At 44.4% G+C, this 14,709-nt stretch overlaps 2 protein-coding genes across 3 annotated transcripts in view; one reads left to right on the forward strand and one right to left on the reverse strand.

The window, feature by feature from the left end:
- SH3RF2 (SH3 domain containing ring finger 2) overlaps positions 1 to 14,709 on the reverse strand; it is an 80,827-nt gene that overhangs the window by 33,633 nt on the left and 32,485 nt on the right. Inside the window, exons 4-5 of the mRNA XM_045026403.1 lie at positions 4,596 to 4,865; positions 1,801 to 1,896 (exon numbers count right to left, since the gene is read on the reverse strand). Coding sequence (XP_044882338.1) covers positions 1,801 to 1,896; positions 4,596 to 4,865 — 366 coding nt within the window. The remainder of the gene's footprint in view (positions 1 to 1,800; positions 1,897 to 4,595; positions 4,866 to 14,709) is intronic.
- GRXCR2 (glutaredoxin and cysteine rich domain containing 2) overlaps positions 11,410 to 14,709 on the forward strand; it is a 63,866-nt gene continuing 60,566 nt past the window's right edge. Inside the window, exons 1-2 of one of the 2 annotated variants that reach the window (XM_045026404.1) lie at positions 11,410 to 11,665; positions 12,896 to 13,073. In XM_045026404.1, coding sequence (XP_044882339.1) covers positions 11,600 to 11,665; positions 12,896 to 13,073 — 244 coding nt within the window. In that variant the 5' untranslated portion in view covers positions 11,410 to 11,599. Of the gene's footprint in view, positions 11,666 to 12,895; positions 13,074 to 14,709 lie in introns of those variants that run through there. The other variant, XR_006581486.1, reaches the window with a different exon arrangement.

Consider the following 14,709-nt stretch of genomic DNA (forward strand, 5'->3'; position numbering starts at 1 on the left):
CTGTGTGTGTGCGACACCTATACTAGACTCCTCTCCAAGTACTTACAGAAATAAGTGTGATGTATAATATTCTAATTTCTGTAAGTAATTAGAGATGAGTCGAAAACCTAAACCATTTATCTGAATTCCCCTAACACTAGGTGTTTGGTTAAAGTGGAACACAGATCTGATCATTGTCTGTAAAGCCAAAGCCAAAAGACGTCCGGTATCTCCCAAACTAGCCCCAGGTTTGCCCTTCCCATAATTAATTTATTCCAGCTAATGCCAGATTAAGTAAGTAATTACCCGAGTCAAAATTATTTCATGAAATGAAGAGACATTTTACAAAAATCTATTAGAACTTCAAGTAATATTTTTACTAGTGTCTGTCTATAAAGTAATTGTGGAATAAGTAACAAATGTTTTCTGTTATTAATTTAATAACATCTCCATTTTGTGTCTATTTTGATTTGTTTGTGTGCCATTTACAGTTTATAGCCCAAGCTCAGCTTAGGGAGATCATTAATGACCAATTCAGTATTAAACAAAAAATGTTGTGGCTGGGGAAAGACTAGAGGGCCAAGGAGATTGATAATGCAATAAATCTCTCTAAATCTCTGCTTCGAATTTGGGGCAGGTTGGTAGTGACATAAGGCTGTTACTATCTAATAGATGTTTTGTGCTTTATGGAAAATCAGTTGGTTGATCTCATTACAGTTCCTAGTGGAACTGTATCAGGGCCGCCCAGAGGATTCCGGGGGTCTGGGGTCTTCGGCGGCGGGGGGCCCCCGCTTCAGCGGTAATTCGGTGGTGGGGGGTCCCTCCACTCCGGGACCCGCCGCCAAAGTACCCCGAAGACCCGGAGCAGAAGGACCCCCGCAGGCGAAGACCGGGAGCAGAGGAAGCTCTGGGGGCCAGGGCCCTGCGAGAGTTTTCCAGGGCCCCCGGAGTGAGTGAAGGACCCCGCTCCAGGGGCCCCAAAAAACTCTCGTGGGGGCCCCTGCAGAGCCCAGGGCCTGGGGCAAATTGCCCCACTTGTCCCCCCCTCTGGGCGGCCCTGAACTGTATTAATAGAGCTGATCAAAAAAGGCAAGTCTAGTTTGTCAAAAAATTAGCAAGGAATGAAAATTTTCCACGACATTTTTTGGATTTATTTTTTTGCCAAATATATGTTTAAAATAAAATTTAGAAAAACATTTGAAAAATGTCATTTTGATGGAGAAAAACAACCCTATTTCATTTCCCCCCACTGGAAATGATGAGTAGGGGGGCAGTGAATGTGAAAGAAAATGTTGTTCCTCCCCCCAATAAACAACACAAAACAAAATGGAACTTGGATGAATAATTTTGAGAATTTTCGCTTTTAACATTTTTTGATCAAAAATGATTTTTTTCCATGAAAGTGTTCAGTTTGGTTGAAAGGGTCCCTCCTCCCAATTAAAACAGAATTTCAATGTACATTTTGCAACTGTTTCTAATTATTAACATCACAAAACCCATCATGTCACCCTCACCCTTATGCATAGTGTCAGCAAAATGCCAAGGACTGAATAGGCCATGAAGACTGAATTACCCCTTCACTGGTAGTTTTGGTCCCTCCAGTTAGGAGGTGAGATACATTGACCGGGCAATGTTTGAGAGTATCTCCTTAGCTTCCAACTACCATTCTTCACTTAAATGAGATGTAAAAGAAACTAGAGAATACCCTCCAGGATCATGGACCACATGAGGAGCATCATTCAGTATGGTGGGAGTGAATACGTGTCGACTGCTTACTGTGGTAATGGATTGAATAAGTGTTTTTGAATGTGCTTCACTTACCTCCACAAACAAGATGGGGAAGATCCCTATTTTATCACCTAACTTGCCCTCTGCCCAGTTCTCATCAACTCGGCTAATCACTGTGATGATATCACCCTGAAATACAGAAGTATATTGTTACCAATCTTCCTGTCTGGGATAGGCAGATAGTAGGTGTAAAGATGGGTTTGACCCGTAATTGCTGCAAAGCAAAATCATTAAGCAGCCTCAGAGGTATGTCCACTGTAGAGAACACAGGTCTTCAGCAAAGCTCTTTGGCACACGCTTAGCCTTAAGTACATGTTTAAGTCCATCTCTATTCAGCTCTATGCTTAGCATGCAGTTAACTTAACTTTAAATGCTTTGCTAAGTCAGGACCATGAAACAAAAAATAATGGAAAATGCATGAAAAGCAAGTGAGCTTATGGCTTTTTAAAAGACTTCCTTCATGTGGAAATTCTTCTTTAATTACTACGCATGAATAAAATAAGGAAAATGGCATTCAGATATGTACCAAATATAAACCATTATAAGTTTCCAGGCAACTGGCACTGTACTGCCAAGAAACTCATATAAACCAATATTTCAAGAGTTGAAATACCCTAATATTATTGGACCTGCAGTACTTCAAATACTCTGGAGCAAAACTAGTTTTGTATCGACTGGTGGCTAAAAATCCTTTGGAAAGATCCATTTTCTGTGCAACCCAGCAGAAATGAAATGTTATTCATTTTTAATATATTTGTATTTGATCTTTTAAAAATACCTGCAGGGAGAAAAAGTCCAAAAATGCATGGGACCAAACTCACGTTTTTCTTTCCTTTGAATGAATTTGAAGTTTTAGAGTAAAATTTGATTGATTCTCAAATTCCAATTGAGAGCAGAATGGTCTTGGCCTAATTCCCCTCTGGCCTGCATCACTTGCATCTATGCAAAGTGGGTAGATGAGGATTCCATTAAAGTTTGGTAGAACTTTGCTTTCCTTTTGCGCAGGTGTAAATGACTCCACAAGATGAAGGAGAGGGGATAATCAGGCCCCTTTCCAGGTGTTTCTTTTAATAATAATCCATTGCACTTTGATAGCACTTGTCATCTGGACTGTGACTTAAATCACTGCATGAACATCCAGGGCCAGATTGTTATTCACTCTGCATGGGTGCACAGAACTTCTCCTTTCTTGCATCACCCATAAGGGTGCTTGTCACAACTGCAGTGCCTGGGTTCTGCTGACTACTAGCACCCACTGGGGTGCAAATAACCTCAAAAAGGGAATAGAGCAGCAGAGAGGAGGGTATGCAGGGTATGCTGAGCTTTGAATCCTCCTGCTGCGGTTGGGTGCACAGAGGGAGCTTCATAGATCTCGTGCAGCCTGATGGGTGATATTAAAGGGAATCACTGCAGCAGCTGGTACCCTTCTTTGAGAACATACAGTGTGAGCTGTGTGACTAACATTGCAAGGGACGGGGATGTGAGTGAGTGTGTTGTCCCCTCCTTGAAGAAGCATCTGCCTGTTTTATATGTACGGTAATGCTCCGTGTGCTAACTGAGCTGTAGGCGTGGAAATGGAGTGCTGTCTCCAAAAGCAAATAAATAGAATAAGTAAGCAGTGAAACAAAGACAAATAAAGCAAAAAAGAAAACAAAACCAGACGGCATGAAAGAGAGGAAAGCATCTGCAGTTAAAAAATATTGTTGGCTCCCCATGTCCCTGTGTTATTGTTAGCAATATTAGAAACCACACTTTAAAGTGACAATGCAAAGTGAGCAGCAGCAGATGCTTCAGTGAAACTTACTTTCTCTTCTGGTTCCACCTTATCCCAGTTTGAGATAAGAGCTGGTTTTTGGATATTTGAACGTTCTTTCCCCCAGCCTTCCCCTCACCCAGCCCTATCCATCAAGCCTCTTAACTTTGTCCCTGAGCCACTCTAGAGAACTGCTTGTTTTTGTCACTGATTAGCAACAGCACTGGGGGCTGAGTTGCCAAGTGAAAGGAAAAACAGGTGACTTTTCTATTAGGACATCAGAGCCCGTAGGCGTTGGTTTCTTAGCTAGATTCAATATGCTTCACCTAATTTTGACATACTAGGAAGTGTTGACATTGCTGTGAAGCACAGTTACCTTGAAAAATATCTCTTTTAAAAAGAATAAATGCAAGTCCTGTAATTTCAGTAGAATACCGTGACAGATGGCAAATGTCTGTAGAACCATGCAGGTGTTGCTTCACTAATGTATATTCCTAAAGGAATGGTTGAATATGTTGATGGTGCATAGATGACCTCTGGCCCCTGACTATTAAGTCATTCTCCTTTTATTATATAACTAAGCATCTTTCAAGGCAAACCCTCCCATAGTTTAGGGAATAATGCAGCTAATCAGTTATTAGCTAATTGACTAAAGGAGCATTGTTGGGTAGTTAAAGCAAAGGACTGAACATCAGGCTTCTCGGTTCTGTTTCCACCTCTGTCAAATTTCCATTCATTTTCTAAATATCAGTGTGTGTCCTTGGGGAAGTCACTTAGGTGGGACTTTCAACCATTGACTTCAATGCTTGGTTAGAGTTGGGTTAACACTGAGGACTTCTGAAAACCCCACCCTCAACCTGTCCATCTTGGTTTATCTATGTGTAAAATGGGGATGATACTTACCCCCAATGAGGTGCTGGGAAGTGTAATTCTTGTTTGTATAGAGCTTTGAGATCTTTAGATGAAAGGTGCTATAGACCTGCAAGGTTCTATGGTGCTGACAACAGGACCCAGGGTTGAGAAACTACCCAGCTGTTAAAATACCTGCCCCTGACTTGCGGAAAGGCAACCTTACCTTATGAAATGTCAGGCAGTCCTTATTTTCATTTTTATCTCTCTCTCTCAGATCAAAGTTGTAAAGTGCTCTGCACAAGGGTGGTGGCAGTGGAAGTTGTTTGATAACCTGCACTGAGCTGGTTGGGAAAACGCCACTGACCCCATTGATCTCTCCCAGGTACCATTTTTCATCCAGCTGTTGGTGCAATATGATGATGTCCCCTTTATTGAACCTCAGTTCACCAGGGTTTTGTCCTCTGTAGCTATACAGGGCTCTGGCCCGGGGAACCTGCAGGATAAGAAACAAACATTAGTTTTTACTCATGACCTGCTGACACAAAGTTCTCGGCTAAGCTAACATGACTTCTCACATTTGCATCCTTAATTGATGTCATTTTCTAGTAAAGACAAGCCCCAAAGGAGAACTCCTGACTGACACCAGTGCAGCTAACACATCAGGTTCAATATTTAGGAATTTGATGAAATGAGCAATTGCTTTCTTTGTACTGTCCTCCTTGTGGGGCTTAATTGTCTCCCGTGAGTTTGTGATCCTCTCACAATGTTTTCATATTAATAAACCCACATCATTTGGCTTTTTATTAGATAGATTTTTATTCAGTATCCTATGCGCTATGATTTAACTGTTGGCTTTAGATTATATTTTACCTGCTCAGCATTTCAGGAGGGGGCACGTTATTAATAATAATTATTAATATTATTATTGTTTGTTAACTGTTCAATCTGGGTAGGAGGGAGAAATGTACTGAAATCAGAAGAGATGAGGGAACCTTCCCGCATTGTTCCCTACAACAGTCTCCTAAGTAAAACTAGAGTTCACTTAATATATCCACTTTACTGACCTGAATCATATTTTATCCACTCCAAAAATCCAATTTAATACACAGTGCAATGGATTGTTTGGATGGTTGAATCAAACCCAGAGCCATCACTGGCCTCGCTGCCCTGAGCCTGGGAGCTACAGTTTGAAAGCAACCTTGCAGATTTTTTCCTGGAAGAAGACGAGTACAGATAAGCCAAAGGCTGCTTCTTGCTATGCAGCAGTTCCAGGTGTGCAGCGCTTGGTGTGACAAGCACAGGGAACAAGCATCTGCATCAGCTCAGAAAATGAGGTGGGAGGCTTGTGTTCCAGGCTGGTGGAAACACCTTGGGTGAGCAGCTTTATTAGATAGTGTACTGTCCTACTACACGCCACATAACACAGGTGGACTTTGGGTTTCACTTATATTTACTATAATTTGTACCGTATGCTTCTGGTTGAAGTGCAAAACGAACTAAAAAATTGGAAGTGCAGTAAGGGTTAAGGCTTGCAATCTACCCACAAAGTAACCCTGTGTGAGGGCCAGCTGACTTAAGTACTGTATAGGCTCTCTGAATAAGGGTGAATTTCATTCCAGGTGCCTGAGTGTTGTAAAAAGCTGTATTACGTACAGTAAAGAGCACTGCCAATAGACCTCTGCAATCTCTAAGCACAGAGGGAAGAGTGACATTAGAAGCAGCTGCCTTATTGAATGTCCTTGTTTTGGCTTGCTAAACATTATTTATTTAATAATGCTATTTTAATACAACGTCTTGGTGCTATTTCATACAGCAGTTGCCATGCTGTATCAGACTAATAGTCGGTCTAGTCTTGTGTCCAATTTGCAATGGTGGCTGAAACCAAATGCTTTAGAGGTACGTGAAAAAACCCTTATGCTGCACAATTTTGCAATAGCATGCCTGTGGGAGAGGTTTCTTTCTAACCTGAGCCAGTTAGTTGTTGGTTTTATGCTGTGAAGAAGGAGGGTGGATATAGCTGATAAAGTGTATCCTAGCTAGTGTAACTGCAGATGTTATTCTTCTTATGATTATAAATTATTAATCCTTTCAGGAATCATACAGTATTTGCCTCAATAATATCTTGCAGCAGTGGGTTCCACAGGCTATGCATCTTATAAAATAGGTTTCCTTTAATACATTTTCATTTGCAACGGTGCAGTTCCTAGTGGAATATGCTCAAATACCTTCACTGCAATTGTTATGCCTCTTGAAATAACGGCAGCTCCATTCTCTGTGGAAGTATATAGATCACTCACTCTGAACTTGAGAGAGAGTTCTGGGGGTATCCTGATTTCCCCCAATGCAAAGATTGGAAAAGTACACCTCTGCCCCGATATAATGCAGCCCGATATAACATGAGTTCGGTTATAATGCGGTAAAGCAGTACCCGGGGCGGGGCAGGACTGCGCACTCTGGCGGATCAAAGCAAGTTTGATATAATGCGGTTTCACCTATAAGACGGTAAGATTTTTTGGCTCCCGAGGACAGCATTATATTGGGGTAGAGGTGTATAAGTAAAAAATATCCCACAGATCCCTTGTGGGTTATAGATACAACATACCACAGTGGCCCAGAGTGCTGAAGCTAAGGTCTAAAGACCAGGAAAAAAAAATTAGAGATGAGATTTTTTGAAGTTTTTCATGGGGGCCGGGGAGAGGGACTCTCAGAATAGCCAATAGCCCAATAGTTAGGGCGTTCACCTGGGATAGGTGAGAGCCTGGTTCAAGTCCCTTCTCTGCCTGGTTCAGCAGAGGGACTGGAACTTCAGTGTCCCACATTTCAGAAGAGTGCCCTGGCTGTTGGCTGTTCTGAGGTGGGTCTCTCTTCTGTTAGATCTGTTCCACTTTGTATAAATAGTTAAATAGTCACTGGGCCAGAGAGAGAAAGAGACTATAGCCTAGTGTTTTGGGCCCTCCCTTGGGATGGGGGAGATGCAGGGACTGGAAAAGAGATTTCCCCCCTCCCACTTGCAAAGGACCCTATTCTATCATCCATTCCACAGTCATTCACGCTGAAAGAAAGCTAAACTGTTTAGTGTCAGATCAGTTAGGAACGTTAGAACATTGGATCAGATTAGTCATCCATGGAGTTTGGTATCCTGTCTCCATTAGCGGTCAGTACCAAGGTACTTCAGAAGAAGGTGCAAAGAACACCACCAGCCCCCAGGGGAAGTTCAACCCTGGGCTACATATTACAAAGGCTGGGTTGTTTCCTGACAAGCAGATGTGCCAGTATTGGGAAGATCTGTGCAAGAAGGTGTGGCATTACGTCCTATATTCTTCAGGGAGATATGGTTATGATATGATTATGGCATAACTAAGATGTATTTTATGCAAGATGGGTCATGTGAGATATCGTTGGAAAGGTTATGATTTACTGAATATGATTATCCTATTTGTATGCATGTATCATTTTTGTATCTGAAGTTAGGAATATTGACTATACATCTATTACAAATGTGTTTGCACCTGGGGAATGCTCACCAGACAGAATGCAATCAATCTGGGAAGTACCATTAGGGAAAACAGTAGGTCTTTGAAGATGCTAATCTCCCATTGGGAAGCATTCCTGAGGACCCTGCAAACAGCCTCTGAGTTATGGCTGCAGGGTCATGTGACCAAGTCACCTGGTACTGGACTTCATGAAAATACAAGTATTTTTCCACTAACCAGGGGTGGGAACCACACTGGGAGACAAAGGATTCCTGCCATATGCAAAAACTATTTAAGGCAGGGGAGTGACATTATCGTGATTCGTTCTTCACTAACTCCCTGCCCAGTAAAGAAGGCTGCTGGAAACACCTGAGAAACAAAGAGACTGAGCTGGGGTGATGAGGGGAAGGGCTGAGCCCAGGCTAGACTGTCTGGCTTGTGAAAGGAATATCTGGAGTTTTAAGCTGCAAGCAAGTCTCTGCAATCTACCTAAAACATCATTTAGGGTGAGAATTTGCTACTTGTAACCAATTTCTTTAGTATATTAATCTTAGATTGCGTTTTGTTTTATTTTTGGGGTAACCTGCTTTGATCTGTTTGCGATCCCTTATAATCACTTAAAATCTATCCTTTGTAGTTAATAAACTTGTTTTGTTTTGTCTAAAAGCCAGTGTGTGGAATCCATAACTGGGGGGCAGAAAGCTGTTGCATCTCTCTCTCCACATTGAGGGAGGGGGTGAATCTGATGAGTTTACACTGTACAATTCTCTGTGCAGCACACAATGGTACAAATTTGGGTCTACCCTTTAGAGTTGGGGGCATGCACTTGAGTACTGGGAAATTCCTTAGCTGAGCCTTCCCATGCAGAGCTGATCTTAGCATCTGTGTGTAAAGCTGCAGCTGGGGTGTGTCCCTACCTGTATGTGAGGGGGAGCGCTTGGCTGGCTTGCATCAGCAATACAGTGTCAAGGGAGCCCAGGCTAGTCGGTCAGGTGGGCTCAGTGGTACCCCACTTCCAGTGGCACCCTGAAGTAGGGGGGAAGCTGTCACAGAAGGATCCACCACTTGGACTCTTCTGCCTCTCCCCTCACAGTGGCTGGGCACAGCTGCCATCCTTACGCTCCCCAGACACAGGAAATGTCATCTTCTAGGGCTTCCATGGGGAGCCTTGAAGTGGGCATGGTGGCGGCATGGGTGAGGACTGTTCCTCCTCCTCTGTGTTGATAGCAGAACTAAGAGCAAAAGAAAGGTGCATTGCTGTTCCCTCCCCTCAAGGGAGATTGTCACAGGCACCTCCCTCCGCACATGGTCTGGGGTTCCACTGTTCTGTTGAGGCTCCACAGCCTCTAATCCTCACGATTACTCAGAGCTGTGCCTGTCAGGCACAATAAAGCCCCAGATGTTCTGTAGTCACCCCCCACATGCTGTAGATCAAACGTTCTGAGGGAGGACCACATTCTGGAATTGCTGTCCCATCGCCTTGGCTCCGGTGTCCAGATCAGAGATACATGAAACTGCTAATGCTAAAGATAGCACCAGCAAATGCCTCTTCGTCTCTTTTATCTTGTCTCTGGAGCCCTAGATTAACTCTCCCCATCCTTTCGGTTTTGCAACTTAATGTGCAGTTTCTCCCCCTACATAAAGTGTAAAGCAGCTGGCAAATGTGCTTAATTCATTATAGGTGCTTTTTGCAGCGTCACCGTGACCTGGTTTATTAAAGTGGCATTCACTACTGTTAAATGTATTGACATGAGCTGTTCAAAAGTGATCTGCTGCCATAGGCTGAGAGGCCAAGGATTGTCTGGTCCAAAGAGACTGAATAATTCATATCACTATCTAGAAGTGGACTAGAAGTGGTGAGGAGCAAGGCATATTAATTGGGCAGTGGGGAGGATTTAAGTGGGGAGCTTCCACTGCTACGGCTCAGGCTGTGCCCATTCTATGGATAAATTGTGGATTTCAGTCCCTAGGGCAGTCAATGGCTGGGTGACAGTGTGCCCTAGTGGCTAGGGTACTGCACCAATGACTCATAAGACGGGTTTAATTCCCGGCTCTGCCACTGGTTTGCTGGGTGACCTTGAGCAAGTCACTTCCCTCCTCATGCCTCAGTTTCCCCATCTGTAAAATGAGCATAATGATCCTGACCTCACTTTGAGATCTATGGATGAAAAGTGCCATGTAAGAGCTAAGTCCTATTATTAAATCAACTTACCTTCATGTGCCTTAAATTAAATCTAAACTGAACTCTGCTAGTATGAATGAAAAAAATTTAAGTCCCTGGTTCCTGCTCCCAGATCCTGTCTTGCTTCTCACATAATAACCAATATGCATTAAATCATCATCATTATCATCTTATTGGAGAGGCAGCACAGGCTAGTGGGCCAAGCACAGGCCTGGAAGTCAGGAATTTTGGAGTCCTAGTACTGGCTGTGCTGGCCTGCAGTGCCTCATTTAACATCTCTGTTGTTTAGTTTCCCCATCTGTAATGTGGGAATCACCACTCGCTGGGTGGTGGTGGTGGGGAGTTAAGGCTGATTACTGCTTGCTGTGGAAAGTGCTTAGTGGTGGTGTTCTCTGCTGAAAGAGGCTATCGCCCCCAAATCAGAGCTAAACTGTTATTTTAAACAATGTTTTTATCTTGACAATTGTGTTCCTTTTTAGATTCTGCTGAGCTGCTCCCTCAGTGATTAATGAAATTGCTCTCCCACCATCCTTCACCAGCACCGTCTGTCAAAACTGAAGCTCCGCGCGGCTGTAAAAAACGCTCTCCCTCTCGAGAGCGTAGCTCAACCGCTAATGCTTCCAACAGGCCAGCTTGGTTCTTTCATTTCCGAAAGCTTCCGTGGTGCCAGAGCAAATATTCCGAGCTCACCTCCTATCTTGAGGCCCAAGAGCTCCCGTGGAGGGGAATGGGATCTGTGGTCCTAATTCAGCAAAGTACATAAGCATAGCCTTAAGTCTCATTGATTTCAATGTGACTAAAACTCATGCTGTAGAGCAGTGGTTCCCAAACTTGTTCTGCTGCTTGTGCAGGATAAGCCCCCTGGCAGGCTGGACCGGTTTGTTTACCTGCCGCATCCGCAGGTTTGGCCAATCGCAGCTCCCAGTGGCCATGGTTTGCTGCTCCAGGTCAATGGGAGCTGCTGGAAGTGGCGGCCAGTACGTCCCTTGGCCTGTGCCGCTTCCAGCAGCTCCCATTGGCCTGAGGCAGCGAACCGCGGCCACTGGGAGCTGCGATCGGCCAAACCTGCGGACACGGCAGGTAAACAAACCAGCCCGGCCTGCCAGGAGCTTTCCCTGCACAAGCGGTGGAAAAAGTTTGGGAACCACTGCTGTAGAGCTTGGCTGAATCAGGACCAATATGTGAGGAGAATTTGGCCTCTGGTATGTGTGATGGTTTGGGGAACCTGTATGAAATTCTGGTTGATTATTAAGTTGTTACTATGAAAACTGCTGTATCATTGAATTCCCCATATGTAAATGTGCTAGTGGGGGGCTGGGTCTCTGGCCCTGCCAGACCAGGGCAATAACTAATTGGCTAATTGGACTATCAGCACCTCAATAGGCCTTGCCTGGGGAGAACAGAAGAGTTACTGCTTCCTAGGGCAAGACAGTTCTCTCAAAATTCCCTCAACAGGGAGGGGAGGAATTGGAGAGGGTGGAAAGGGAAAGACTCAGGGACGCACACAGGAAGTTTGAGCTGGAGAGGGGAACGGGACAGGCCAATGTCAGAGAAGAAGAGCCAAATACAACCATGCACTGCGACAGAAGGATGGTGGCCAGCCCCAAAGGACCCCTGTGCAAAGAATGCTTCAGAGAGGTGAGGAAACTGGGGAAGGGAAGTGTGTATAACCTTTATTGTTCTTGTAGAGACTTGTGCTATTAAAGAAATAGCAATAATGTTGTAGAATCCAGTGGCTGGGTCCCCTCACAGCAGTCTGGTGAGTGGCCAAGAGGAGGGGCCTGACTGGACTTGTGATAGAGGATAACTAGTCTGTGGAGATGGTGTATGTGCAGATGGAAAAGACCTTTTAAGTCAACTTGCTCCTGTCACTGCAGGATTGTTCTCTACTCTTTACATTTGTTAGTGCTTTTTCTGGTCTGGTTTTAAATATACCAGGGGTGTTGGGAGGCAGCACTGAGCCAGCTTCTAACAGGCAACACACCCACACCCACATTATTGCAATTTCACGTTTGTTCTTGTTTTTGTCATTCAGACAGAAAGTGTTTGGTTGCTTTTTGTGTGTGGAGAAATACAGGTTTCCACAACCACAAATCTAGCAAAGATATGTCAAAGCTTAGGATTTGGCTAGCAGTTCATGTACACAAACCTGTCAGTCCCAGTCAATAGTTTTTAGGAGGAAGGTAAGATACCAGAGGAAAATTACACTCCAAGTTAATTAGAGCTTGGGGAAGATCAGAAAGTGACCTAGAACTTGGGAAGAGAATGTTCTACAAGAATAGTTATGCAATCATTGCTACTTACTGCAGAGAAGGGAACCAGGAAAAGAAGAAATGCCTGTAATACCATCATAGCTCTTTACGCCTTCAAAGTATTTTGAAACATGAAGAAATTAATATTAATGCTTAATGCTAATTAAGTAATTCATGTTGTACTGTAATAGGTGCTAATGGTAAACATGCATGCACCTGGCTTAGTAATACTTGAAGTGCATCTGTGCAAAAGGAAAGGCAATGAAAGAACTCTGTGTGGCCTTAAAGTTCTTTGACAAAGTCCAAACTCTGCAAGCTCTGTTTCTTTTCAGTCACTAGAATCTGTTGTTTAATATTAATCTTCTGAGCACAGTCAGTCAAAGTCTCTCTTTCTCTCCCTCTGAGGATGTAAGGGCCAAACAATCTTATACCTGCAACTTAAAAAAATGACCCAACAGATACAAGGCTTCATTTGTCAGAGGTGCTGAGTACCCACAGGTGTCACTGGCTTCAGTGGCAGGTGCTGAGCCCCTATAAAATTCTGACTTATAGTTTTAGAAGGTTCTGGAGGCCTCAGTGCCCTTTACTTTGTGTTTCCCTTTGTCCTCCCGCCCAGGAGCTCTCTATGACTTGGCTAATCCATGTTCAGTTATGTCCTTGCAAACCTAAGAGAGTCCACAAGATTGCATTTAAAAACTCATTTTGGCACCATCCAATGCACAATCCAGCCCTGGTTCTGCCTGGAATCCCAGAACCTCATCTGCCTAACCCTGGATCCAATGAAGAACTGAGCAGTAAGTTGCCCTGTTAATCTAAGTTGATCAATGAAAACATGATGTGAAAAGCCTGGCTGCCTTGCAACAGTTTCACTGCATTACAGCAGATGAGCCCAATACCGTCAACTGTGGTGCTCAAAATGAGATGGCTGCAGCCACAGGTGTCCCCAGTAATTCTTGCCTTTGCTAGAGCTGGCCTGAAATAGAGAGAAACCAGAAATATCTGTTGATGGGTCCCATGCACATGCAGCCTTGCCACCATTTTTCACTAGCCGGTCTCAGTAGGAAATGCGTGTGGCATCTATTAAAAAGAGCTCAGTGAGGGCCTGGGTCATTAGTGGGGTTTAAACCCCAGGAATTTGATCAAGGCTGCTACCACTTGAGCTAAACCAGTGGTCCCCAAACTGTGGGGCATGCAGGGGGGTGTACAGCGGGGCTGGGGCCAGCCCCCATGAGGGATGTGGGGAGGAAGCACCACCCAGCTCAGCTCCGGCCCCATCTGCAGCTCTAGTCTGTCCCCTGCTCCACCCCGAGCCCAGTTCCAGCCCTGGCCACAGCTCCACTCTGCCCCCTGCTCCACCTCTGCCCTCATTCCCTCTCCACCCCCAGGTTACCTTCACCTCTAGCCCAAACTCTTCTGCTGAGCCAACTGTGCAGTAATGGAGGTGGGGGGCATGGACAGATTCCATTGCTGGTAAGGGAGGGGCACGGCAGGAAAAGTTTGGACACCACCGAGCTAAAGGGATAACTCCATTAGCAGGTAGCAAATGGACCAGGCCTTAGCTGTTCCTAAACTTTGTACCTGCATGACCCCATTTAGGACTTATTGATTCCTGTGACCACAGACAGCAACATGGGCCTACAACGTGATCTCGCGTGTCTGATGCCCTCAAGGTTAGACTGTTGAGCAAAATGGCAACCTCTGTGCAATGTGACTTTGCACGTATGGTGCGTGCAAGGTCACGCCACTGGAGGATGCCATTTTTGTACAGCAGTTCAGACGTGTTCATGACCCCATCCGTTGATGACTGGGGTCACAATCCATAGTCGTTGAATCACTTAGGGAAAGACATGACCCACATTTTCCCCCAGGTGTTACACACATGTCCTATGTGCTGGGAACCTCTGGCAGGTATTGTGACTGCCCGAGAAACCATGCCTCCCAATGTACCTGCTTGGCACCCTGCCCCCTACAAGTAGGCCATTGTTTAATGGACCTAACTAAGCCTTTAAGTTCATAAGCTCTTAAGAGTTGGGACCTTGTCTTACTGTCCATAGAGCACCTCGCACATCACTGGTGCTGTCGGGAAGAAAATGCTCACAACAAAGCTCTGCAGAATGGTTCTAGAGATAACCAGAGACTTCATGTTGAAATGTCAAGCTCAACCTCTCCAGCCTGGAGTCATTTTTAAAAAGCAAACATGGAAGTGCTGCTGTTAGGTTCTTCACTAAAATGAAGTTTTGTGCACGTGTGGCAATGACACGCAGGGCTTGGTTTCACGTGCATAATTTAAGCATAGTGCTTGCTCTGATTTTGATCTATTTTAAGAACTAAATACACCTAAGCAGGAGGGACATCTGTTAACTGAAGATTTAACTTTCAAGGTATATCAAATTGTCCAGAGCCAAAAGTGACTGTCAGTCTCCCTTAGAT

This window comes from Mauremys mutica, chromosome 8 (genome assembly GCF_020497125.1).
Source record: "Mauremys mutica isolate MM-2020 ecotype Southern chromosome 8, ASM2049712v1, whole genome shotgun sequence".
In the NCBI taxonomy this organism is placed as follows: Eukaryota; Metazoa; Chordata; order Testudines; family Geoemydidae; genus Mauremys; species Mauremys mutica.